A 26,714-nucleotide genomic window follows, 5' to 3' on the forward strand; every position below is an offset into this window, starting at 1 on the left:
GGTTTTATGTTCTTAACTGACAGCATTTGTATTTAAAAAAATGCGATTTGAACATATTTTTTTAAATAAAATGGCTTGATTTTAGTTGCTGAATTGTAGATTAAAACCATATATTTTTTATTCATATCAATTTCAGTAGGGCTAGCGCGATAGGGCGCGACTTGCGCGGAATCGCTATGCAAGAATAGCAGTATCTCGCGCTTTATGTCGCTCTAGCGCAAGTCGCGCCCTATTATGCTAGTCCTACTGGATTGTCAAAATTGTGTTGGTCACAATTTAGTTTAGAAGTTTATTGAAAGTTTTCTGTAAACTCCTACTGGGTACTATCATTACCTGCTATCTGCTACCATTTCAAGGTATGTGATAGATCCCCAGTCGAAAGAGCCATTACATTTTCATTTTTAGGCTTCCACGAAGCTGTCGGTGACACGATCGCCTTGTCCGTATCATCTCCCAAACACTTACGTCGTGTTGGACTTCTCACCGGCGACGCTGAAGATGAGCAAACAGAAATTAACCAGCTTTACAAAATGGTGCGTCATTCCTTGATTCATTATTGATGTATAATATACAACCACACTATTATATTTGAAACTCGTGAAGAACTTCAATGTACAGGGTTATTTGTAAAATACTAACAACCTCGTTTATGTTGTTATTAACGTAGTCCACGTTACTAACATCAAACAATTTTTATTCCATGACCTTTTACAAAACATAATAAATTTACCAAAAATAAACTTCTAAGTTTTTGTTGCTCTATCTAACACTTAGATCTGTATTTGATACTAAGTTAATAAGTTCAAATGTGCAAGCGTCCTCCTTGTCAACCCCTATCCGAGCTCTTGCTCTTTGCTTAGAGTTATCATCACCCTTTATCTACTTCAATGTTATCATTTTTGTATGAAACTAAATTGTGATTATTTATTTAAAGTCATGGAACAAGTTGTTGTTGCTAGTATTTTACAATATACGTACCTATATTTAGTAACAAAAAGAGCGACACTGATTTTATTTAAACCCAGTCATACCAATGAATTTTGTTGCTGCTAAGAAAGTAATATTTCAAATACACACACACTTGCGTCCGCAATTCACTCTACCACAGATTACTTAATAATTACTACGTAACAGATACATCACTCTCGTTCAATATCGAAAATACCTACGTTTTAATAGCCTACTAAATATGACTAATGACACCAGGCGCTCACTACGAGGACAAAGGAACCTAAGCACGCGCTTAGGGAGATGAACATTCATGCAGCAGTCGTGCGAAGCCCGATGCTCATAAATGAAAGATTTGTATGAGAGCTTGTGCCGACGTCGGCGCAATCAACGGTAGGCACTTATCGCATAGCCTTGAGCGAGTAACGGTGCCCTGACTCTACTAAAAGACCCCGTGAATTCTATGATTTCTCTACGATTGTATACTATACACATGGCATTATCTCTGTTTTTGTCTTGTATTGTATATTCCTATTTTAATGTTGTGTCAAAGTATGACATAACCCTTGTAATACTCCTTATCATAACTAAATTTATCGATATTTTTAGCGAAATAGAGTTGTTGACATATCTGGGATCAGCGATACGCGATCTGCAACACCCTCTAATGGTTTTTTCAATTTCACTCATTCAGATTTATTGTTAAGCATAATTGACATTTTTTAAGATGACAATAAAACTTTAGATGCCAATATCTTGAAACTTACCGAAATGCAAATACGTTGTTATGATACGGAGGGCAGAATACAACAAATATTTTCTAACAAATAATATAAAAGCGGCAGCTAATATTTTTACCTATCGAACATTTCAGGGCATAGACAAGATCGTCTTCCTTCCATTCGCGTACACGCTGGACCTTTGGCGTTATGGCGTTTTCCGCGGCACCACTCCCCCTGAAGACTATAACTGTCACTATTGGAGACTCAGAGAGACGCTACAGGGAGTAGAGCCGCCTGTTAACAGAACTGAAGAAGATTTTGATGCTGCAGCTAAATATCACGTGTCTGCTGATGTGGAATATGCCAGGTATAAAGTCAACCTAATATAGCGTTTTTTAAACAAATATTAATATCACAGAACAATAAATAGGTACACTACAAGTGCTTAAGTTTGCGTGACACGTGTGCCAACAATACGCGAAGTTCCACATACTACGGTCAGCTTTGCTTTTGCTTATTTTTTGCTTTGCTTAGCTTTATATATTATGGTCGTGTCAATTATCATAAAAAGTGCCTGTACAAAGTAAAGTGTATTTTGCTACTTTGGAGAGCAAAAATGATAGTCACACTTGTAATACTATCTATGATGGCGTTTCATATCATCGTTAGTCTTTATAATTTAATTTTAAGACATTTTCAATTTTCTGTTTAGTGTAACAATTTTTTTGTTACAAGAAACGAACCGCTTTTTTGGAGAACTAAGTAAATATCTCGAATTTGTCGTCGTTCAGCTACTGACCGCTATAGATGGCAGCATATTGATTAAAATTTCAAAGTAAAATAAAAACGTCGTAACTTCCAATAATAGCAACTTTCAACGATATGCCAGCAAGGCAAAGTTTAAATTATATTAACAGTCCATAATTTGTTATTTCTTTTTAAATTATAAATTACGACCAATCATTGTCAAGATTTCATAGTGCTTCACATAAATTATGAATGTGTGAGTTTTGGCGACAGCGGCTCTGATAGTAATAGTGGCTTAAGGCACTTCCATCGTTTTTCTTCTTCTGTGATTAATACTGTATAGGGTACCTATTGGTACTAGCATAGCTGTAAAATAAAGCCACAAAAGTGACTGTAATATACAGCTGATCTTACTACGGGCACGCTCGTGAACAGATATTAGTACCTACATTATAATAGATTATCAAACGAACTTCTTGAAATGAACTTATATCACTATTATGTGGGTCGCTTCTTTCGAAGATATAATATTTAACCAGGTAGTTTCCTTAACTTGCTAGGCAACACCGCACGGTTATTAGAAAAAAAAAATGTTTTGACTTGATATTCCCTACCAGGCATCAACCTCATTCTATCTATCCTCATTCCTTTTAGTGTGAGAAGCAAATTTATTTGGGAGTTTCAGAATCTTTACTTCTGATATGACGATGTCAAGCATAGATATAGAAAAAAAGGGGAGATATGTAATGACGCTGTGTAAGATCGGGTACCGGTGTCGCCACTTTTTAGCTTTTTAGGTTTTCACCTGCGTCAGCCGCGGAACCGCGGCATCTGTAGAATGTAATAGTTAAGTATGTAAAATTATTAGCACATTTCACGACGCGTTTTACGCCTGTAGTGGTGACGGTTGCTCGCGGTTGCCGCGGCGGGGTACTAGTAGAACCGCGCAGGACGCGATCACCTGCGCGCTTGGCAGCCGTCGTCGCCCGCGTACTTTGGCGGTCGTTTAAGGCGCAATGTGGCGCAGGCACACGCGGGGTGCGTTCTCTATTAAACGCGCGATTGGCGATTAACTCCCACTAACTTTGCGGTCGGTTCCGCAATGGTTTCGTGCCCACAACCGCGGCGGCTACGTGCCCGCACAAACTTGCAGGGTCGTGAGTATTGAAATAAAACCGCTGTCTAGCAGCACCGGCGGGCGCGGATGGAAACCGCTCCGTGAATTGTTAACCTTATTAACCTTAAACTAACGCTACTCAACGAGAGATGTCTTACCTAATCGATAGGTAGAAACCACGTGGCTGTTTTTAATATAAAAAAAAAATCCATTTTTCATGCTATACCTACACTGGTACTAGTGTATTATTAAATTAATATATTAATATAAATAATTATTCTTTTCTTAATGGCGGCCACTAGGCTTGGGCCAGTATCAGTTTTATGAGAATAATATAAACAACATGGCGATCGTCGCCAGTGTCAGTTTTCCATTATACGTTACCACGGGTTGGTGAAGCTGTCACTGTCAAAAGTAAACTCGAACTATCAACTAATTTCATTAATTATTATTATTATGTTTTAAATGTTTATTGAAATTTATTCAATTTTTTTTGTGAAATACTCCACTAGTTTGTTATAATTATTAATACAAAGATCGAACGCTCAGAAAAAATTACTTCGATCTGGCCGGATTTGAACCGACGTCTTCTAGCATACCGTGCCAAACGCTATACCAACCAAGCCACGGAACGGATCAGCACACTTCACGAATTTTTTTATTTGCTTGTTGTCGTGTCTTTGTCTGGTTTTATCGCGATTATCTTTTGTATTTACATAATATGCACATATGCATATAAAATTATGTTACGCTTTTCGCACCATTGCCAAATTGGTTTACTTAGATCGTTAAGGTTGGGGTTTTGGATCCCACCCTTGCGATTTATGTAACTGATCGCCATAGTATTGCGTACTCGCAACAATATAACACAATCAGATTATACTAATATAATATAAGAATACTGCAATTCTTAGCAACTGATATGGTGCTTCTTCTCAACAGCCTTCCGTTGGCCTCCTGCGCTACTCGCACCACATACGGAATCCCCACCGGTGCGCGGTGCATCTGTATAAATTCCAATTTAAAACTTGAGGTTCTCATATACGATCAAGTCGAGTAAATATTGTCTGTCCACCAACTCAAATTCACTTAGAATTATATCTGGAAGATAAACTGTTGTTTCATAGTTACCGTCATATTTTTGAAGACTTAGAAATTTCTGAATTTCCAGTAATTTTGTATATAACCAACCATATTTAGTGGCTGGGCAAACTGAGACGATGACACCAATCAATTGCGCGTACTCCCGTATGGTACATCGGGGTAACCTCATTATTTTTTAAAGTAAGTGGTAAATTTTCTGACGTTTTTCTAAAGGTAAACTTATACTTAAATTTCATGAATCAAATTGAATCTTAGAAATTTACAAACTTGACATCGTTGTAACAGAGATTTGCCGTAATTAACGATGAAGCCCAAACATTGCAATAAGTTAATGGTTGCATTAACATTATTGATGCATCGTCATAATCAGCTGCTGTACAACAAATATCATCTAAAATCTAAATATACCACGGAGTCAAATCCTTGTTGTCTCAAATGTGTTACAACTTCTTTCATGATTTTGGTAAACACTTTCGATGTTGTGGACAAGCCGTATTTTCAGAGCAGTAAATTCATAGGTTTCAATTTCATTCGAACCACAAGGTAAATACTGAAATCTGTGGTACTTTCGGTCTGATTCGCAAATAGATGTCAGTGAATATACCTCTTTCAATGCGAGTTATCAATTTGGAGGTAATTCGATAGTCCTCCATTCTAAAATGAGTTTTTGTTACAAATTTGTTAAAGAACGTTATGTTCAATATGAAACGACTACTACCATTGCGTTTTGGGGCTAAAAAAGTACTAGAAATGTATTGATGTTTTCTAGGACAGCACTTTATCACTGCTCCCAAGTCAATTAAGTTTTTAATTGTAATATGAAATTTTTTCTATTGTTGTCTGGCGATAAACTTATGCCGGGTATTACAGACTGGTGTTGGTACCTGTTTACATAATGGTATTGCTGGCGAAGCTGCATATTGGTTTTGCAGGTGGTTGTCGCCTAAAATCATTAAGATCTTCTTTAGAATTGTGTTAGATAGGTAATTGAGTTTTAACTACGGCGTGTTTCGTTAACACTTATTAATTGCACGTAACGTAATTTTATTTTTTTTAAATTACTTGACTTATTAGCACGTAGGTACTAATATTGTTCGAATCAAAATCGACTCGCAGTCGATTTTATTATCGTGGCTAACTCGCCGTTAACCCCGACGTAATTTTATTAAAAAAATATATTTACTAATTACCACGTAAATACTAATACTATTTAAATTAAAATCGACTCGCAGTCGCTTTCGTTATCGTGGCTAGCTCGCGGGTAACCCCGATGTAAATTTAATTAAACAAGTACTTTACTTATTATTATGTAGGTATTAATATTGTTCAAATTAAAATCGACTCGCAGTTAACCCCGACGAAATTTATTAAAAAAAATTGCTTATTATTAAAATTAGCACGTAGGAACTAATATTGTTCAAATTAAAATCGACTCGCAATCGTTTTCGTTATCGTGATTAACTCGCAGTTAACCACGACGTAATTTTATTTAAATAAAATCTTTACTTATTGTATAATATTAGCGCGTCGGAAGTAATATTGTTCAAATTAAAATCGATTCACAGTCGATTTCGTTATCGTGGTTAGCTCGCAGTTAACCCCGACGTAATTTTATTTAAAAAAATCTTTACTCATTACCACGTAGGAACTGATATTGTTCAAATAAAATCGACTTGCAGTTGATTCATTATCGTGGTTAACTCGCAGTTAACCCCGACGTAATTTTATTTAAAAAATTCTTTGCTTATTAGCATGTAAGAACTAATATTGTTCAAATTAAAATCGACTCGCACTCAATGTCATCATAGTGGTTAACTCGCAGTTAACCCCGACATAGTTTCATTTAAAAAAATATACGTTACTTATTAGCACGTAGGTACTAACACTGTTCAAATTAAAACAAGTCGCAGTCGATTTCATTATCGTGTTTAACTCGCGGTTAATTCCGAGGCAGTTTTATTATAAATCATATAAAATGCACATATTAATGTATCTGTTCGGATTTTCATCCACCCATGTTTGATTTGGTTATTGGGGATAACTCGCGGTTAACCCAATGTTTTATTAAATGTAGGTTAGATTCACATTTGCGATGTATGAAAGGGAACATTTATTATACTTGCGGAAGTAGCACGTAGTGCTATATGATAAATATGAATTAAGAAAAAATCTTACCTTGATCAATGTCCGACTCGTCCGATGATATTATGAACCTATAACGCCGACGGCGTTTGGCATCTGTATTTTCCAAGTATTTCAGTATACTTTTATATATGCGTGTGAGCGTTAATATTTGATTTTTTCTAACTTTGCTCGCTTTGACATTTTAACGGAGCTGTGGAAGTGTGCTTGTTGCCACGCACGAAAAATTAACGAGGATAGAAAATGGCGGTTGATGCCTGGTAGGGAGTGTCAACGTCAAAACATTTTTTTTCTCTAAAAACCGTGTGGTGTTGCCTAGCAAGTTAAGGAAACAACCTGATTAAATATTGTATCGAGAATGAAGCGACGAAATATATAATAAGATAAGTAATGATACTCCCCCTATTCGGCGCATCACTGCCTACTCTCCTTCGGAGCATAGGGTTGTCATATTCTTATTTTAGATGTGCCTACAAGTTGCAAAACATAATTTGAAAAAATTATAATTTCATAACAGTTATTTCATGCTATATTGAAAAAAACTTTGATAAAGACACACACATTGATATTTTTATATTAGCGTCGCATGTTAGATCTCGATTGTGATGATAAGTATGATTATAAAATCGAAACTCTCTCTCCCTATCTTGATGATTAGTTTATGAAATAGAAATAAAATGGAAGTTTGTATTTAGATTCTGATACAAAGAAAAATATTTTAAATATTTTAAATACCCGCCCTGTGCAACTAGAGTGCGCTACGAAGTCTTGCACTCATACAAGCTGCGCTGACACTTTTGTATGGAGTTATACTACTTGTCTTATTATGGCATTAGGCTTGGAAAATTTTTTTCAATGATACCTTGTGACGGGACGAACAAGTCGTACTTCTATTGGTAAGCGACACGTCTGTCCATAGCAGTTGCAGTGCCACTCAGAGTGCCTCTTCGCCTGTCACCCTGAGGCTGAGTTGACCTATGTACCTGTAATTTTACCAGCACCCTTACCTTTCAAAACAGAAACGCAGTAATGCTCGCGTTACTGCTTGTTGGCAAAAATAGATATTTCCCGGAATAAAATCTCAGAAGAAGCTATACTGCTACTCTAATTACTAATTACGGAGAACATCGACAATCTCTAAATAATATCTTATGTGAAAACTAGAAAACTCTATTACAACTATTTTACAAACTCTGCGTTTGTATTATTTCAGATACTACGTGTCTTTCGTCATTCAGTTCCAATTCCACCGCGCTCTTTGCCAAGCTGCAGGAGAGTATGATCCTGCGGATCCTACTAAGAAACTTGTGGATTGCGATATTTACCAGAGCGTTGCAGCTGGAAACGCCCTTTCGTAAGTACAATTTATAATAATAGTATTATTATTATTTTGGAAAGAAAACTGGGAGAGCATACATTTCTTAGCATAGAGTGCTCGAAAAAATTCGTTTCGCAATGGGAAAGAACACTAAAAAGGCAAAAGTTTCATCAATTCATTCCTCAACCAAAATATGAGTAAGTTTGGATGGATAAAGTTACGGATCGCGGTGTGATTTGGGAGAAAAATAATTTGTATCCTAAGCAAGTCCTTCGTAAGTCGCCGCGCAGAAATTAATATGATATAAAAGGAACAGTACGCAGTCATTTAAACGAGGGTTTTTTTTCTAGTAACATGCTGAAAATGGGTTCTTCTAAACCATGGCCGGACGCGATGGAAGTCCTTACTGGCCAACGGCACATGAAGGCTGATGCACTCTTGGAATACTTTAAACCTCTACATGACTGGTTGAAGCAGGAGAATCTACGCACTGGAGAGTACATTGGTTGGGAACCTAGTAAAATGCGTAAGTTAGATTGTTTTGTACATGAAATAGTTTTGAAAAGCCTGTACTCCCGTTGCTGTCATAAGAACCTACGGGTACGACGAGCTTGACGAATGAAGGACGATTTGGTTTAGTTTTAAGATTAATCGGGTTGAAAGTGACTTGTCTTTTGACAGTTTTAGTTTGTACAAGTTAACTGTTTGGAGACGATAGGTTATATGTGGTTTAAGTTACTTGTTTTTTTTTTCTAATAACAAGCGACGGGATGAATAAGAGCAATGCCACACGATATATAGCGTCGGCGTTGCGACTAACGTTGCGTGTGACGCTGCGTTTTGTACTACATGTACATCAGAATGATATGTCACACGGTGCGTTGAAACGGCGCGCCATCGCAAGCAACTTAGTACGTGAAAATCACAGCGTTGCGACGATGCAACGCCCGTGTGGCATCGTTCTTAGTGGTGCGCCTGGTGGTAAGCGACTTGCTTATCCATAACAGTTGCAGTGCCACTCAGAACTTTTAATCGCAAAGATCTTAGGGGTGCTACCACTGTGCCCGTTACCCTAAGACAGAAGTTGACAAGTCCCATGTGCCTGTAATTTCACTAGCACCCTTACCCTTCGGGCGAGGTGGCTGTGGTAGTTCCTTGGACGAACTCTTTCACAAGGAGCTCTACTGCTACTAAAATATACTTAAACCTCGTATGCTTCCTCTGCTCCTTGATAAGTTTCGCTACTCCCATGGAAAAATATTACTTGATAGAATTTATTAAAATGTAGGAGACATGTCCAGATCTATGGATTAAACCTATCGATGCGTACCAACCCTGATAATGTAAAAAATAATTTTACGATATTCGCACACGGATCAAGCTCCTTTACACGTTACCGAGTCAGTTTTTAACATGAAATATTGACAAAAATATTGTACAGTGTGCAGGTTGACAAAGTAGGGTTGCCAATAATATTTAGTCTTTGACCCACGTAGGTAATTTTTCTTTGTGTCTTTGGTACATAAGGATATTCCATACAGGTTAGTCATAAGAGTTGTAAGCAGACTACTCAGTGTGATTATTTTTTCTTTCCAGAATATTGTACATCAGAACAATTAGCCGCCGTAAATGCTAAGGAAACTCAGACAGAGCCGCCAGTGGCCGAGAAACAGACGTGACGTGTACTTACTAACTTAGTTTAATTTGTCGTAGGCGAGCGTCAGTATTCGTAATAAAGTTTTCTAAGATAATATTTCTGACTGCGTTTTATTTTCTAATCTAAGGTAAAGTATTCATTACATATTGATTATAGTTTAGATGTGGTGAAACGTAATTAATTACACACTAGGTCGGATATATTTGTATTGTTTTCAAAAAAGAACACAAAATGGGGTCATGCCTGTACTAAATTCTCCTATTGATAAGAGCACGAAAACATTAATGTACTGTAGAGCACGATAAGGCTGCCTTTCCTCCAAAGATGTGCGAAGTAGCGAGGCGGTGTGAGAGGAAAAAATCCATCTTTAGTCAAATAGATTACTTCAATTTCCTAGCCTCGCTTAACGCAGCTCCGGTGGAAAACGGTTAGCGGAGGTATTTATACATACAAAAAATGCGAGAGATGTGTGCGAGGAATGCGGGCGAGGTATATGTGCCAAACGGTATTGGAAACTAGAGCTACTCAAAGTATGACACTAACTGACACTGACACGTCGCCACCGCTCGTCCCACCACACCGTACCTCGCCCACGCAGAGTTGAAAAGAGTCTGTAACCTATCCTCGCACCGCACCGCTGAACATCCTGTCACCGCCTAGCTACCTCGTACGGCTTTGGTAGAAAACATTACACCGTTTCACAGCCCCGCTACACATCCTCGCACCGCCTCGCAACCTCGCACATCTGGTGGAAAGGCAGCCTAAGGCGCGACTTGAGTAAGATCGACATAAAGCGCGAGATATATTATAGCGTGATTTCTATTCTCGCAAAGAAATCACGCTAACTATGTCGCTCTTGCGCAAGTCGCACCCTATTGTGCTAGCCCTACTGGTGGACTACGCAACTCTTTACCGATCTAGGGCAGAAGATTAAAAAAGATTATTTTCTGTCTAAACTTATAAATGTAGAAAACGAGAAATATGCTAGCCAACTACTGAGCATCAGTTGTCCGTAATTGCGAGAACGGAAAATTTTGTTCTTTTTTTGTTCTTTCTTTTACATCTTTGCATTGTTTGAGTAAAGCGTTATACAGATTTTGGCGGGAACGTCAAATGCCTGATTTTTTATTATAGTACAAGGTCGAACTGATGTTCAGTTCTGTAACTCATACTCGTTCTGCAATCCCAGACTTAATCGCATAATGCAATAAGAGCAAATAGGGCAACTCTTTTTTTTATTCATATGTATGCATTAGACCTCCATCTCACCTGATGGAAAGTGACAACGAGATCGATGATAAAGCATGCACACCTAAATAATGCCTATTCACTCTCGCCTTGAAAAGGTCTAAGTTATAACGTCCATGGAACAAGTCTGCAGGCAGGGAATTCCAACCCCATAGGCGTTCGCCATATAAATGTGGAAGCGGAACGCTTCGTGCGAATCTTTGGAATATCCACAACATAGGGGTGGAATCAAAGCCTACGCCTAGTCCGCCGATGGTGGAAAGGGGAAGGCAAAATTAAATCGTATAATTCCATCGCACTCTTTCCGTGATATATCCTGTAAAATAGCGATAAGCAGGCAACTTTATGGCGGTGTTCAAGGCTCTGCAGCTTCGCCTGTAATAACTCCGAGTCACCTATAAGCCTCTTGGTATGCTTGTCAATTGAATTCATGCTACATACCAACTGGCTACAGTTAGTATGTAGCAGAGCCATCCTGAAGGTGGCAGCAGAACTCCATACACGACTGGATGGATTCAATGTATCTGCCAAAGTTCAGATTGCACGACAGGTCCATTCCAAGTAGCTGGAGACGGTCGGCTATAGGTAAGGATACATCACGAAAAGTCGGAGTCAGCTCAAAGGGACTCCGTTTTGTGAAGAATAGATACGCCTGCGTTTTGGTAGCATTAAATTTGGCAAGATTGGCATCACCCCAATCGGAGACTGCCTTGAGTGTCAAATCCAAATGGCTAACCATAGACTCTCGACAAGATTTGATTTTCTCTCCACTGAACCTTGCATTGGTCAAGTACTTATCTACAACTGTGGTGTCATCAGCATATACATAGGTACCTGGAGTTATCATATCATTGATTTGGAGCAGAAAGAGTGTTGCAAACAGGACGGAATCTTGAGGAACTAAATGAATCGCCCGATGTTCTCCTCCTTGAGGATCTCCCGCCTGTTTGGCGTGTTGTTCTCCTCCTTGAGGATCTCCCGCCTATTTGGCGTGTAAATGCCTATATTTCTCGGAGCGTAGAGTTGTTACATTGTTTTTTTAATTGTACCTACAGGCAGGTTGTTACTTATGTTTACATAATTTGAAAAAATTAAGTGTTCATCACGATATTCACGTGCTTTTTTTTTTTGATAACCTTTGTTTAATGCAGTAGGTACTTATGTATTGATATTTTTATACTAGCATCGCGGATTGGTATCTTGATTATGGAGTATGATTACGAAAGAGAAATGAAATGCTGATAATTCTGAATGTTAGACACTCTAGTTCAAGCGACCACAAACACAACAATAAACACATTTATTATTTGATGTGAATTTTTAATTACCGAGAGACGAGCGACCGCTTCAATTCCATAATAAATGGCCGGCGCCGCAACGATTGCATGGAGTTATATGTTTGTCTCATTATACAATAGTAATAGTGTATTATAATTCAACATTGCTACAGAAACGATACGCTCGTATTTAAAGCAAAGACGCAAAACAGGAGTAGTCCTTTAGGGAACAGTTAACTTAATTTTTTTTTTGTTTCTTGACTTTTCGTGGGTAGCGTTTCAATCACTGACAAGGTTTTTGCTTTTTTTCTTTAAAATGGGGACACTTTTTTTATTGATACCAAGTGAAGGGACGAACAAGTCCTGCGCCTGATGATAAGCGACACGCCTGTCCGCAACAGATGCAGTGTCACTCGGTACAACTTTACAAAGCAAAGATCTGAGGGGCACTGCGACTACGCCCATCAATCTGAGATATAGGTTGACAAGTCTCATGTGCCTATAATTTTACCAGCAACACTTACCTTTCAAAACCGGAAGGCGGTAATGCTCACATTACTACTTGGTGGCAGAAATAGGTAAGGGGACGAACGCTTTCACAATGAGCTCTACTGCTACTAAATATAAATTAAATTTGGAAACGGGGTCAGCATTAGCAAGAATATATTATTTAGGATATAAAAAAAATCAAAATTATTTATATTTAAAAAAAATGGTCAAGTTCGCAAAAAGGGACAAAAGCCTTTCACTGTAACCATTAACTGAATAAGATAGGTCCACCCAAATGGATGGAGATTTAATTCATTCAAATTTACCTACAAAAATATATCTACATTGGATTTGGTTTTGAGGATAATTTACTAGTAATAATGATAATAAAAAAATATAGTACACTAAGTCTAGTGTACTATATTTATTTTTCATTCTAGTTTTCATGGTTCATTATTTAAAATCAAAGAATATTTTTCGTCACCTATTTAACCTTTAACTCGGCATATGTTTTCATGCGAGTTATTTGTAGTTTTAAAGGAATATAAACCATCAGGGGCCTTACCATGAACTCTTATTACAGTTCAGTATAGGTTCGTAATGATAAAAAAGCCAGATGGTGATATGCACTTCATGTAGCGCTGTCTCATAACCATTCATTTTAGGTCCTAAACTGAATCGTAATAAGAGTTCTTGGTAAGGCCCCAGGTTGTGGAAATAAAACACTCGTTAAGTACATAGCTCTTTTTCTCCAAACTTTGTTGCGACGCGTCTTAAAATCTAAGAAAACTTATCAAACTACATATAACTAGTAACTTGTACGTCCTTAGTGCTTATGTTCTTTATTGTATTAAAATCAACATCAGATATATTATTTTATAACTTTAAAAACTTTCGATATCTGCACGATAATAGATAATTTTTATCTTTATCACACGAATAGATGCCGAAGATATACAGAAGTTTCGAAACTTGTATCTTTTATCTAACACACACACCAAACAAATACTTTGGTTTGTGTGTTAGTACTTGCGTGTAGTAAAACCTTGTGCGTTTTTGGTAACAAATGTGTGCGTGTAAAAATCAGATAAGCTAGTTCTCAAAAAATAATTCTCTATATGCCACTTCCATATTCCTCCTGGTTAACCCTAATTGTAACAATTATAGCAATGCCTACTTCAACATTCCACTAGTTATGAAACATAATGTCGATGTCAATTAGACGTGGTCACATCCCTATCTGTAGATTGTCAACTTTTGATTTCATTTGATAATTTATATCCAATTTTAATCTCAGTACCTACAGAGTACCAAAAGAACCGACCCTTAAAAGTTCGTGGAATTACAACTATTTGCCAAGTTTATTGAAATTGGTTATCGGAAAGTGCGCGAAACCAGATTCATCCCCTAGTTTGACACTATTAGAGGTGGAATATTTTATTCAAATTTAAATGGGACCAAAACTGAGGTACCTTCTTTCCAACAAAAAAAGAATCATCAGAATCGGTTCACAAAGCCGGAGTTATCGCGTAACATACAAAAAAATCTCGAATTGAGAACCTCCTCCTTTTTTAAAGTCGGTTAAAAATTGTGTTATCTTAGTACTAATGTAAGATTACGTTTTTAAATGTATGCGTGGGGCGACACCGGTTTTGATACTAATGTCGTTTGATACCATTCCCACTCTTTTTTTCTTCTTCCATGATCTAACACTTCAAAAGATAATGGTTATCTGCAAGATGTCATAAATAAATATCTCCTGTTAACTCTTTGTTCAAGTAGTCATCGATCTAAAAGTGGAAGAAAAGCACCTACGGTAAGAATTATTATTTTTTAGTTTGGTATCAAATAAAGACATAATATTAAGGTCATGCAAAGAGAAAGATGATGTAATAATTCATAAGTCCTTTATATATATAAATAATTCTGTAGTAAAAATTTAAATATTAGACAACATCACATAAGTTGCTCTGATTCCAAATTAAGTAACTTAAGCACTTGTGTTATGGAAATCGGAAACAACAACTACGGCATCATAAACACCCAGACGCGAGACAACATAGAAAATTTAGTATCTACATTGACCCGGCCGGGGATCGAACTTGAGACCGACTTTTTTTGCGTGGGGAAATCCTCCTAGGATATCTCTCCGCCGCGGGGGCAGCGGGAGGCTATGCCAAACTTCTACCGGCTAAAACCCCACAGTGGCCTTCTCGGGTGCTCTAGTGGGAGGGATCCGGGATCGACTTTGCGCACCGGAACCCCCCAGCACCTAGGAGGAGCTACGTCCTCCCCCTCCTCTCCTCACGACGAAGCGGGCCACACCGCCCCGTCGTCGTCCTCATCGCGGCTGCCTAACTTACTGGCGAACGAAGCCCCTGCTCCGATCGCCCGCAGCCGCGAAGGTACGCCGCCACCAAGCGGGATTGGCCCTCTCCCGATCACGCTACATTTACTACAACATAGCTACACTGATATTGATAAGTTATCAAAAATTTAGTGAAGACAGGCAGACCAGAAAAACAAGTTAAGTACACCCGCTCCTGCAAAATTCCAACTTATTGTTCAGGCAAAATATTTATTTACTACTACTCATATGTACCTATGTATAACATATTTTTTCTATAAGAGTATGACCGACAATGTCCTTCCTATGGCGTTTCGCAATTTCGTTTGGCGATACAGCTTTTCAGAATTCAACGGCGTGTCAAACTTACACTTGTACTTATTCATTTACATGATAAATGAATTTACATGAACGCTCAGATTGTTTTCAGTTTGTCGAGTGATCTCGACTTGAACGTAGAGATTTGTTTTTTTTAGAAGTATTCTCCATAAAAACATGCCTTGTGGATATTGTACTACAACTGCTAAGAGGGTCATGTTTGTAAGCATCTTCTTTAGCCGCTATTACTAACCGAGATAAGATGTATGCTATTGCAACAACTTATTTAATATCTACCACATAACGTACATATCTCATAAATTCTGATCATGACTTTGATATATCATTCTTTAATAACATTTCTGTGATTTTAAGTTTCTAGTAGTTTTTACATTTAACTTTTTGTATTCAATTGACTTAAGTATTCGTGTGTCTTTGTTTATACGTGAACAGTATATAAAAAGGCATTAAAATGTTCTTCACTAATTTATCCAAACAGATGATCTTCAAAATCGTAGGGGAGCTTGCCCTCGTAGGGGCAATAGCTTCTGTCTTTATAGTAGCTGCCCAAGAATGGGCTCAAGAAAGAGCAGCTGAAGAATCCTCCGGAAGAGAGTACATGAGAAAATTGGACGAGCTGACTTCCAAGATAAGAAACAAGATGGCTTTGGCTAGGTGGAATTATGATTCTAATCTTACAAAACATAACGAGGATGTATTAGTAAGTGCTCAATTTATCCAAGTAGATATATTGACAAAGAATTGTTGTATATAACTTCACCGATATTCGGGATTTTACAATAACCAAACAAACAATAATATTTACGTATAGTTAAAATAACATGTATCTTATAGAAAACTGGCATTAATAATAAAATAGTGTTGTAAAAGCTAAATTTCTTATGCGAGTCAGTCATGTTTACAAATTCCAGATGCAAGTGTCATTAGAAATAGCAGAAGAAGAGAAAGAATATTGGAAAGAAACAATGACTTACATTTGGCATGAGTTCGAGGATGAAGACTTGAAGAGGATGTTCAAAAAATATTCCATTCTTGGTACTTCAGCGTTACCTGAGGACTTAAACCAGAGATTGATTCAGGCTATCAATAACATGAAATCAACATACGCTAAAGCCACCATTTGTGACTACAAGAATAGAACCAAATGTGATCTGCACGTGGAACCAGGTAAAAAGTTATTTAATCCTACAGAAATATCACATTGTTTAAAATTCACACTATTATTAATTTCATAAAACTGTAATGTTATGAGAAATATTATCTATGAACCTAAAGAAACAAATGTATCAAACAGTATTATTATTAGAGATGCAATGAATATTCAGTTACTATTCGGTATTCGACCCATTCGGTTTATTGTTTGCTATTTGATCGAACACCGAATACTTAAAAACAAGATGAAATAAGAAAAAAGCAATAAATATTATGTAACTGTGCCAGAAAACGCAAGTTTTCGCGTATTTATCTAAAAGATCAAACGAAAAGTTACATAATTACGTTATTTTTCTAAGAGATCAAAAAAGATAAAAAATCAAATGTGAACTAGTACAAGAATTCACGCTATTGACACAGTTTAGTGACAGCGGGCGAATCAGACGTCTATAATCTGCCGTCCACTAACTAAAAAGCGGCTAAGTTACAAATGGTCAAACATTCGTTTTAAATAGCAAAACATAGAGCATAAAATACTCTTTTAAAAATGGTTAAAGTTAGTTAACGTGTTATATTTATCGGAACTTACTCTAACGATGCATAGCTGAAATATCATTAAACAATTTCAATATTCTAAAACTGGCTTATGGTCTTTTATGATATCTCAAAAAATATTTTGTTACTTAGTCTCCTTTTAGTTAGCAGACGGCAGTAATGCGGTTTGTGTGACAATTTTTATACTTGCGTTGCTATTCAGTATTCGGCCCGATACCGAATACACTATTCATTGCAACACTAAACATTATTTATTTATATTTGACTTGAAGTCGAGAAGTGGTTAAAGTGTAATATTAGTGCATAACTTAAAAAGATCTTTTTACAAAGCATAATGTTCCAGTCTCAGTAATATTATTAATTTCAGATGTTACGGACATATTTGCACACAGTGAGGACTCCGAAGAGCTAAAACATGTATGGTTGGAATGGTACAAGGCGTCAGGTGCACCATCAAGGAGGGACTTCATGGAATATGTGCAAATGTGTAACGAAGCTGCAAAATTGAATGGTAATAATACTCAGAGCGTCTTATGTCTATGCGACACTGAAGGAAACTAGTTTTAATATGGTACAGGATATTTTGCATCATGGAGATAATTTCATTTTTAAAAGTAATCAATACCGCATTACAAAACTTTTAAAAAGTTCCTTGCTGCATCTGGGAATCGAACGGGCAAATGTGAAAAAACACCTTTTTTTATTATCATAATAGATAGATACCGATAGAACGGGTGAATTGTAAGAATTAATTTCTTTTGAGTGACATACTATGTTTAATTAAAGGAACACCAAGAAAATTTTACATTTAAATTTATGAAAATGAATTATGATACTTTTACTGTTAATATTCATACTTCAAGATGAGGCTCCGGCTCATTGTAGTCGAAGAATAGCCGAATCTCTTACTTAATGTTTTCCTAATTGGATCGGTACATATTTGGGGGTAATTTATCATACAAGAAGAAATTTGACAATATGGATAAAATATAAACGGAATTGAGGCGTTTTAACTGCCTCCGTGGCCGAACAGTTACCATGGCCGGGTTGCCAGGTTCGATTCCCGGGCCGGGAGAAATATTTGTATTGCCTAAATTTATTTCTCTCGTGAGTTTGGGTGTAATTTGTGGTTGTTTATGTATGTGTACATGGCGCCCGCGACACAGGGTTTTCCTAGTGCGTTATTATTATTATAAAAATACTGCTTTTTCACATTTAGTTGATTGTATTCCCTGATGAGGCAAACATCTTTTTAGAAGTCCATGAGTAAGTATTATTTACTTTTAAAAATAAAACTATGTCTCCATATAGCAAAATACTTCTCTCTTCTCTCTTGTTTACAATATTTACAGTATTATCCCCTCGTGTCCCACTGCCGTGGAATGTCCTGTATACAACGTTCAAATAATATATTTAAACCACGTTTTAAACTACGACATCTGGAGAGTTGTGAAATCTGGTATAGGCTGTGATAACAATACCATTCCATGTATTCTTAGAATATACTAATATCTTTAGGATGAAAAAGTTAATGCCGTCATTATGAAGTAATAATAACTTCTAAACGATTTTCAGGCAGCTGTAAGACGAATAACGTCATATATCACATCGTATAATCTCCACATTAAAAGACGAAATGTTTCAGGCTATGACACAGTAGCGGAATGGTGGTTAAGTTACTACGAGGTCCCAGATAGTGAGCAGCAATTTGCGTTGCTATGGAATCAGATCAAACCCTTGTACCAACAGATTCATGCATACGTGAGACGTCATCTGAGACTGAAATATGGAGAAGAAGTGGTCTCAGCTAAAGGACCTATTCCAGCACATTTATTAAGTAAGCAGGAAAATGAAATTTGAGAAATTTCATTTTTTGTTCATGATCGGGTAAAGGACTTTCCCGTATTATATACATACTTATTTATATATATATATATATATATGCTTATTTTATGGTATAGCCATTTATGGCACTTTTATTATATAAGCTATTATATAAGACAGTATGTATACTGGTATAGAAAGGTGAGAAAATAGTCATTCTGGTTTTTATTTTTATTACTTTAAGGCAACATTTGGGCACAAACCTGGAGCGGAGTTGAAAGATTTACTAAACCGTTTCCTGACAAACCTGACGTTAATGTCACAACTGCTTTAATAGAACAAGTAAGATTTTTTGAGCTCTATGTATATGATACGTACTTACTCTGGTAATGTTGTTAATAAACATTTAACTTTTCTTTTTTATTCATCAGAACTACACAGTCCTAAAATTCTTTGAAACTGCAGACGACTTCTTCAAGTCTCTCAATTTGCAAGGAGTACCAGACTCGTTCTGGGAAAATTCAATTCTCGAAAAACCTGATGATGGAAGAGAGTTGGTTTGTCATGCTTCTGCCTGGGACTTTTATGACAGCGAAGATTTCAGGTTCATAAATAATAATAAAATGGTTTATATGTTACAATTCGCAGCTTATAATATTGAGATAGAAATAAAATAAAAAATGGCTTCACAGGCGATGTGTTAACAAATAATGTTCTTTTTCCAGGATCAAACAATGTACCACCATAACTAGCGCCTTTTTCAAAACAACCCATCACGAAATGGGCCACATCCAGTACTACTTGCAATACAAGGATTTGCCAGTCATCTATCGAGGTGGAGCTAATCCCGGTTTCCACGAGGCTGTAGGTGACGTCATCTCTTTGTCCGTTTCCACTCCTAAGCACTTAAGAGTCATAGGACTATTGGAAGACGGACCTGATGATATGGAGTCAAATATTAATCAATTATATAAAATGGTAAGTACCTATTAGTTAGGCTCTTTGTGCTGTACAAAGATCTATAACAAACACATTGAGAATTTCGTAAGATCTGCTCACTCCATCTGTAGCTCAGTTGGTAGAACGGTGGGCCTGATTTAGCACAGTCGCAGGTTCGAGTCCCGTCAGGTCGAAGGAATTTTATTTTTCTTTACCTATGTTCGATTTTTGTATTATAAACATACTAGTGGAGTTATTACACAAAAAAGTAATTTTTGATATAAGTGCGGAAAGTTAGTCATTATTCACGAGTCTCGAGGCTTCTTGGCCCGAGCCAGAGACGAGGGTCAAGACGCGAGACAAGTGAAAATGACAAATCCGCACGTGTATCAAACGACGTTTTTTAATACATTTGCGAAAAAACTACATTGAAAGTAAAATAAAACAGTATTTAAACAAAACTCATTTTCTGCTAGTAAATTAAAATAATGAAATACAACCACTGCAACCATTAGTTAAAAGTCTATGGAAATCTAGTTCTAACGTGCTGTTTTTGTTTATTTTCTGTAATATCGGTCTGTAACCACTTTTCTTATTATGAAGTCCTGGTACTTTTGTTTAAACTTCTTTAGGAACCCGTGCACGGTAGTGAGATACAATTTATCTGTAATACATAGAACAAATAAATATATACATAAAAATCTCGCCTGTCACCTATTCAGGGGTAGGCAGAGACTGTGGACCTCCACTCGATACGTTCATTATATAGTATTTGTAAATAAATATAAGTTTTAATGACGAATGACTTATGTACGTCACAAAGCACATAAATATTAAATAAATATACAACTTCTTTAGTTCTATGTTTAAGACTTAAAACAACATTAAATTAAAAAAAAAACTGGAAAGTAAAAAGCACTAGTGCGAGAAATCCAACTTTCCGCACGATTTGTAGTGCGCAAAATACCACGTTTTGAGCAACTGTATTAAAAAATATATGAATATCATGGTTGTAAAATCATAATTACATTCAATAATAAAATGAATATTTCCAAGTCAAAAAAGTTACGTCTGGATATTTACTGCTGATCACGAGTTTTCTCTCCCATAATGACCATAATCCCCAAGTCGAGCTCCTGATGGTAAGCGACACGCCAACCCATAACAGTTGCAGTGTCACTCAGAGATTTAAATCGCAAAGACCTGAAGGACATTGCTACTGCGCTCGTCACTTCAAGACATAAGTTGACAAGTCCCGTAGTTTCGTCAACATTTTCTGATGTGATTGAATGAATTTCTTTTTAATTTTTATAAGCTTTTTAGCGCTTGTTTGAGTTACCTCATGATTGTTGTTTTTCAGGGTCTAGAAAAGATCGTCTTTCTTCCATTCGCATATGTGCTGGATTTGTATCGATACGGCATCTTCCGTGGTACTACAATACCTGATGATTACAACTGTCATTTCTGGCAACTACGTGAATCTATACAGGGTATTGAACCCCCAGCACCTAGATCAGAAGACGACTTTGACCCTGCAGCTAAATATCATGTTGCTGCTGATGTTGAGTACATGAGGTAAGTGTTACCAGGTTTTCGCAAACCATCTTTGCTTCTTTTTATCGAAATCACAAACCTAAATAATGAATTTCGCACCCCTGGTGTAATAAGGCCACATGAAAATTTAGAAAAATTAGTCTATAACTTTTTTATAGGGTAATGAAATTTCACATGCGCGTTATTTATTTCCTGTACTTCGTGTTATTGTTATGACTTTTATAATATGATAAAACGCTTTTGACATATGGTTACATATGGCTTTATTATACCACAGTACGATTTGTGTCCGACCGGGGCCACTGCTCCTGTACCTTTTGAAAAGTGGGTCGATATTGATAATGTTTGTATTTTAAACGTCGCGATTAATTTCAGGTATTACGTGTCATTCGTAATTCAGTTCCAGTTTCATAAGTCACTTTGCGAATTGGCTGGGCAGTACGTCCCAGGTGATCCTAACACGCTGCTATCTGACTGCGATATTTATAAGAGCACGGCTGCTGGAAATGCTTTAGGGTGAGTTATTTATTGTATTAGTTTTAGGCTCGAAGTAAGGTGCCATTATAAAGGAGGTGAATCGCTACACACCATATTTTTAGCACACAATAGGTAGTATTTCCAAATAAAGCATAAATTCCATTTTCGAACAACGCCTGTAGAAAAAATATTTAAGTGAAAGATTAAGAAATCATGTTTATTATTGATTACTTCATGAATATTAAAACAAACGCAATGTTGTTTCAGTAAAATGTTACAAATGGGTTCATCCAAGCCGTGGCCAGACGCAATGGCAGTTCTAACAGGCGAACGTAAAATGAACGCTAAAGGCTTGCTGGAATACTTTAAACCTTTACACGATTGGCTTAAAGCTGAAAATGAGCGTACTGGAGAATTTATTGGTTGGGAATCTAGTAAAGTTGGTAAGTTTAGCACCTACTATAAGCAATAGAAGTATACACCGTTAGATACACTCCTATTTCAAGTTGATAATCTGAAAAGCATTAATTTGTGATTAAGGCTAAAGGATAAATAACAGAAAATTAGTAATTTATATATTAAGCATTAACTTACAATTATATGGACGTCGGGTCCGCGCTAAAAAGTGTCCGAACTTATAGGGCGTTAAAATCGTATACAGAGCGTCATTCACGCTTTAGTCTTCGTTTGTTCGACTGACAGCGAAGCAAGCAAAATTAGACAGTACTGCGATGACATTACAATTTAAATTCAACGATTTAGTTTTTCATATTCATTTACATGTACACTACGTTTAAATAGGTTGACTTGGGACATTTTTTTCGTGGTTTTTGTATTAGACCCGTCGTCCATATAATTGTAAGTAGAAGTATATTAAGGCGTTGATTTTATGTTTTTTTTCCATACATTGCAGTTTTTTGCATGAAAAAATAATTCAACACAAATACAGCTTTTTTGCACAACTTAACCTTAACTCGGTTCGAGAAGTAGCAAGTTAACTTACTTGAATTTTTATTAATTACTTTATTAAAATACAACTTAATTAAATTAAATAAACACATAAATATTAGAGAACTTCACATACGTTGCTCCGATCCCAAAGTAAGTAACTAAAGCACTTGTGTTATGGCAATCTGAAACACGACAACGACGGTTCCACGAACACCTAGACCTGAAACAATATTATTAGTAGCAGTAGAGATAATTGTGAATGAGTTCGTCCAGGGAAGTACTGCCACCTTACCTATTTCTGCCACTAAGCAGTAATGTAAGCATTAATGCGTTTCGGTTTTAAAGGGTAATGCTGCTGGTGAAATTACAGGCACGGACGTCAACTTATATCTCAGGGTGATGATGCCAGTGCCTCTCAGATCTTTGCGATTTAAAGCTCCGAGTGGCACTGCAACTGTTATGGACTTACGCTGACAACCAGGCCCACGATTCGATCGCTCCGTCACTCGGTATCATAAAAAAAAACATTGACCCCGGAGATGTTGACACTATGAAACCTGGTGTGCAAGCCACTCGACCATGGAAATTTACCATGAGCTTTTCGGTAAAGAAAAACATTGTGAGGAAACCTGCAAACTTCTGCAAAGCTACTTAACGATCACGTGGGAACTACATGACTAATATGACTGGAGTGTTTGCGCTCTACATCAGATTCTCTTCATCGGAATCCGAGAAATGACGGTCCGAAATGTCACAGAGATCACTTTATCTCTAAACGATATTCGTATTTTCTTGGACTCGAATAGGACTTAGTGCACAAGCGACATCCGAATGGGTTCGAGTAGCATCCGAAGTAGGAAGTTGTCTCGGATTTGGAATAAGTACGAATCGGATGCATGCGCAAAAGCGCCAAGTGTTATAATCTTAAGACTGACTAATATAAACTCTTAACAAATCAATATTTATACAATATTGAAACTGCGAGAATTAAAAAAGAAGTTTTTCATAAAGCGGAATTCTTTGGTTTTACAGAGTATTGTTCTTCAGAGCAACGTGCGGAAATGGAGGGCTCAGAGTTCATTAAGAAACTAAAGAAACTTGGGCTCTGAGCAAAAGCTTTTATAAATCCAACAACCATCAAAGAAAACAATGAGATTTATAGAAACTTTTATTTAGGATTTGGACATATATCAGGTATTCATATATGGACATATTTCAGAAACAGGATTCAAAGTTTTTAATTGTACTATTTGATTTTCTTTGTGTATATTTATTTTTGAACAACATATTGGCTTCAGTATAAATTAAAAAGACATAATTAAAATTATTACGTTTGACAAAATAGCAAATTGTTTATTTTCATGATGTGGCACATAATTTAAGCATCCACCTGTATGCTAGTTTACTTGCGCTTGACCTGTTTTTTTCAATGAATATGTTGTCTTAGGCTAAATTATCCAGTTTTATAATTTTCTTAATACATTTTTCTATTAATTCTATGAGATGATCATGCCAATATCATAGAACAATTTAATTCATAATTCTTATTGGAAATTAAACTTTTTTTTTTTTTGATCCGATATCGCGTATTTGCACCCTAGTTGTAGGTAATAAGGCCATATCTAAAAACAACTTTTCAAGAGACGTTTGAACATTCTGCGAACGATAATTAATAGATAATTTTTTATACTTATCTTAGTTTTATCTCCTATCTAGAAGAGTTATAAAATTTCACATATACATAATTTGTTTCATGTAGTTCGTATTATATTTATGTCTTTCATGTCAGATGATGATGACGTAATAAGATGTCATAATTGTAGATGTGGCCTTACTACACCAGTGATGCGGATAATAATTGTAAAACAGGACTTTACAATACAAAAATTCGTGTTATTACGGATATTGAGCTACTTATAATTAGAATTTAGGGCTATTCAAGGCAAGATTGAATAGGTATTTGCTAGATAATCGTAACATCGTCAACCACATTGTCTCTACCAAGTTGGAAATTGTGGTCAAGCATTCGTTTATTTTACAGTAATAAAAAAGTCAGGTTACTCAGTCTAGAATTGTTATTGATATTGTCGTAATAGTCCAGACACCTAAAACACTTCAATGGCAGGAAGTGGCTCAATGGCTGGCGTAACACAGCCCTGACCGATCATGGATGGAAAATACGTGACAAAAGTTAAACGGTTTACTTTTAAAACCGCAAGAGGTAAGCTTAAGTGTTTTGTAAGAAAAATTATGATACTTTTATTGTTAATTGAAGTGATGCCAGAAAGCTTCATGCATTTGATTTCCACTAGTGAAACGAAACATCCTCACACAGCTCAGACTATATTTAAATTTTCCCTCGGTTTTATTTTATATTCAACCTAATTCTTCATCAAGAGGGCGCAACGTTCCTATTTTGAATTTTGCTAAGTTTGTGAATAACAAATTTCTCAAAAAAATTTTTTGACAGAAACCAACGTGTGAGAACATTTTTTCATGAATAAAATAACGAATAACTCATTGACAGGGAAGGTAAAAAAAGTATTTTGGAATATTTAAAAAATTAAGTAAGTTTTTTTAGAATCAGTCTCTGATACATTGTGCGCGAGCACATATTTTTTGATATAGGTAGTTTATATAGTTTTTTTTTAATTTAGTATTTCTTTTGACGTTTGTTTTTGCTCGTCAATTGTCATGTAAAAATCCTGGGTAAAATACGTTTTGTACGATCCCAAAGAATTTTCAATTTCTTCCCCTTTCTTCCTCTACTTAACACCCAAGCATCCCGCCAACACCAGCAATGACCATGGACCCTGTAAAGGGCCCGAAGCATTGGTTTGTTTGGAAAAACAAATACTAATATGCAATTTATTTACGAAAAAATACTTTCATTTCCAATGTATACCAATCGCGAAAGCCAGTTGTTGGTTGTGTAATAATATCATAAATTATTATTTGTCTCATAACAAAAGCAACCTAATCCCACTATTACTTTTCTTTTGTGATTTCTTTATAGTTCTTTCTTTCTTTTTTGCTACCACCTTACCTGTTTCTGCTGCCAAGCAGTAATGTGGGCACTATTGCGTGCTGGTTTGGAAGGGTAAGGGTACTGGTGAAATTACAGGCACATGGGACTTGCCAACTGTCTCTGGGTGACGATGTGGTGAGCTAAGAACTAGTAAGATGAGAATGTAGTGAACTGAGAATATGCTGAGTTGAGAATTTGATAACTTGATCACAAAGGAACGGGCGCAGTTACAGTGCCCCTAAAATGTTTGCTGTTATGGATAGGCGAAAAGACGTGTCGCTTACCACCAAGCGAACGAGTTGTTCGACCCGTCTCACTTGGTATAATAAAAAAAAATTAAGGGTGTGCAGCTATACAATTTTCGCAAGTGTACATGTATCTATGTACACATGCGAAAATTGTATGAATATTACAAAGTAAAAAATTAATAACAAAGTTTAGGTAGGTAATTCCATAATTATCTTGCCGAATCACGGAAACACGACCACCCTCAGAAAGGTCGTCAACGCTAGACACAACGGTGTCATTACGTATGTCATTACTTCATAAGACACGTTCTTTGTGCCATTTGACAATGGAGATGTAATTATGAATGCTGATATTATTTTTTCTACTCCTTACTACACGTTTGATCTAGAGACTTAATAATTTAAGGTAATCTTTTAAATTTATGGAGATATATTCTTTTTCCTCTTCAGTCATTTCAAAGGCTTTTATCAGATCAATAACCTGTCAGTCTAAACGAATCATCTATGTCGTTGATAAGCTCTTCCTACATG

The 26,714-nt window shown here is 36.4% G+C and overlaps 1 protein-coding gene across 1 annotated transcript in view; it reads left to right on the forward strand.

Moving 5' to 3' along the window:
• Positions 1-26,714, forward strand: part of LOC113232049 (angiotensin-converting enzyme-like) — a 178,257-nt gene that overhangs the window by 77,016 nt on the left and 74,527 nt on the right. Inside the window, exons 8-23 of the mRNA XM_026466673.1 lie at positions 406-533; positions 1,823-2,037; positions 7,994-8,134; positions 8,449-8,624; positions 9,695-9,756; positions 15,934-16,155; positions 16,367-16,622; positions 17,530-17,673; positions 18,808-18,999; positions 19,231-19,328; positions 19,418-19,590; positions 19,712-19,964; positions 21,286-21,500; positions 21,855-21,995; positions 22,224-22,399; positions 23,940-24,009. Of these exons, the coding sequence (XP_026322458.1) occupies positions 406-533; positions 1,823-2,037; positions 7,994-8,134; positions 8,449-8,624; positions 9,695-9,756; positions 15,934-16,155; positions 16,367-16,622; positions 17,530-17,673; positions 18,808-18,999; positions 19,231-19,328; positions 19,418-19,590; positions 19,712-19,964; positions 21,286-21,500; positions 21,855-21,995; positions 22,224-22,399; positions 23,940-24,009 (2,662 nt within the window). The remainder of the gene's footprint in view (positions 1-405; positions 534-1,822; positions 2,038-7,993; positions 8,135-8,448; positions 8,625-9,694; positions 9,757-15,933; positions 16,156-16,366; positions 16,623-17,529; positions 17,674-18,807; positions 19,000-19,230; positions 19,329-19,417; positions 19,591-19,711; positions 19,965-21,285; positions 21,501-21,854; positions 21,996-22,223; positions 22,400-23,939; positions 24,010-26,714) is intronic.

Source organism: Hyposmocoma kahamanoa, unplaced genomic scaffold, assembly GCF_003589595.1.
Source record: "Hyposmocoma kahamanoa isolate Upper Pololo Valley unplaced genomic scaffold, ASM358959v1 66, whole genome shotgun sequence".
NCBI lineage: Eukaryota > Metazoa > Arthropoda > Insecta > Lepidoptera > Cosmopterigidae > Hyposmocoma > Hyposmocoma kahamanoa.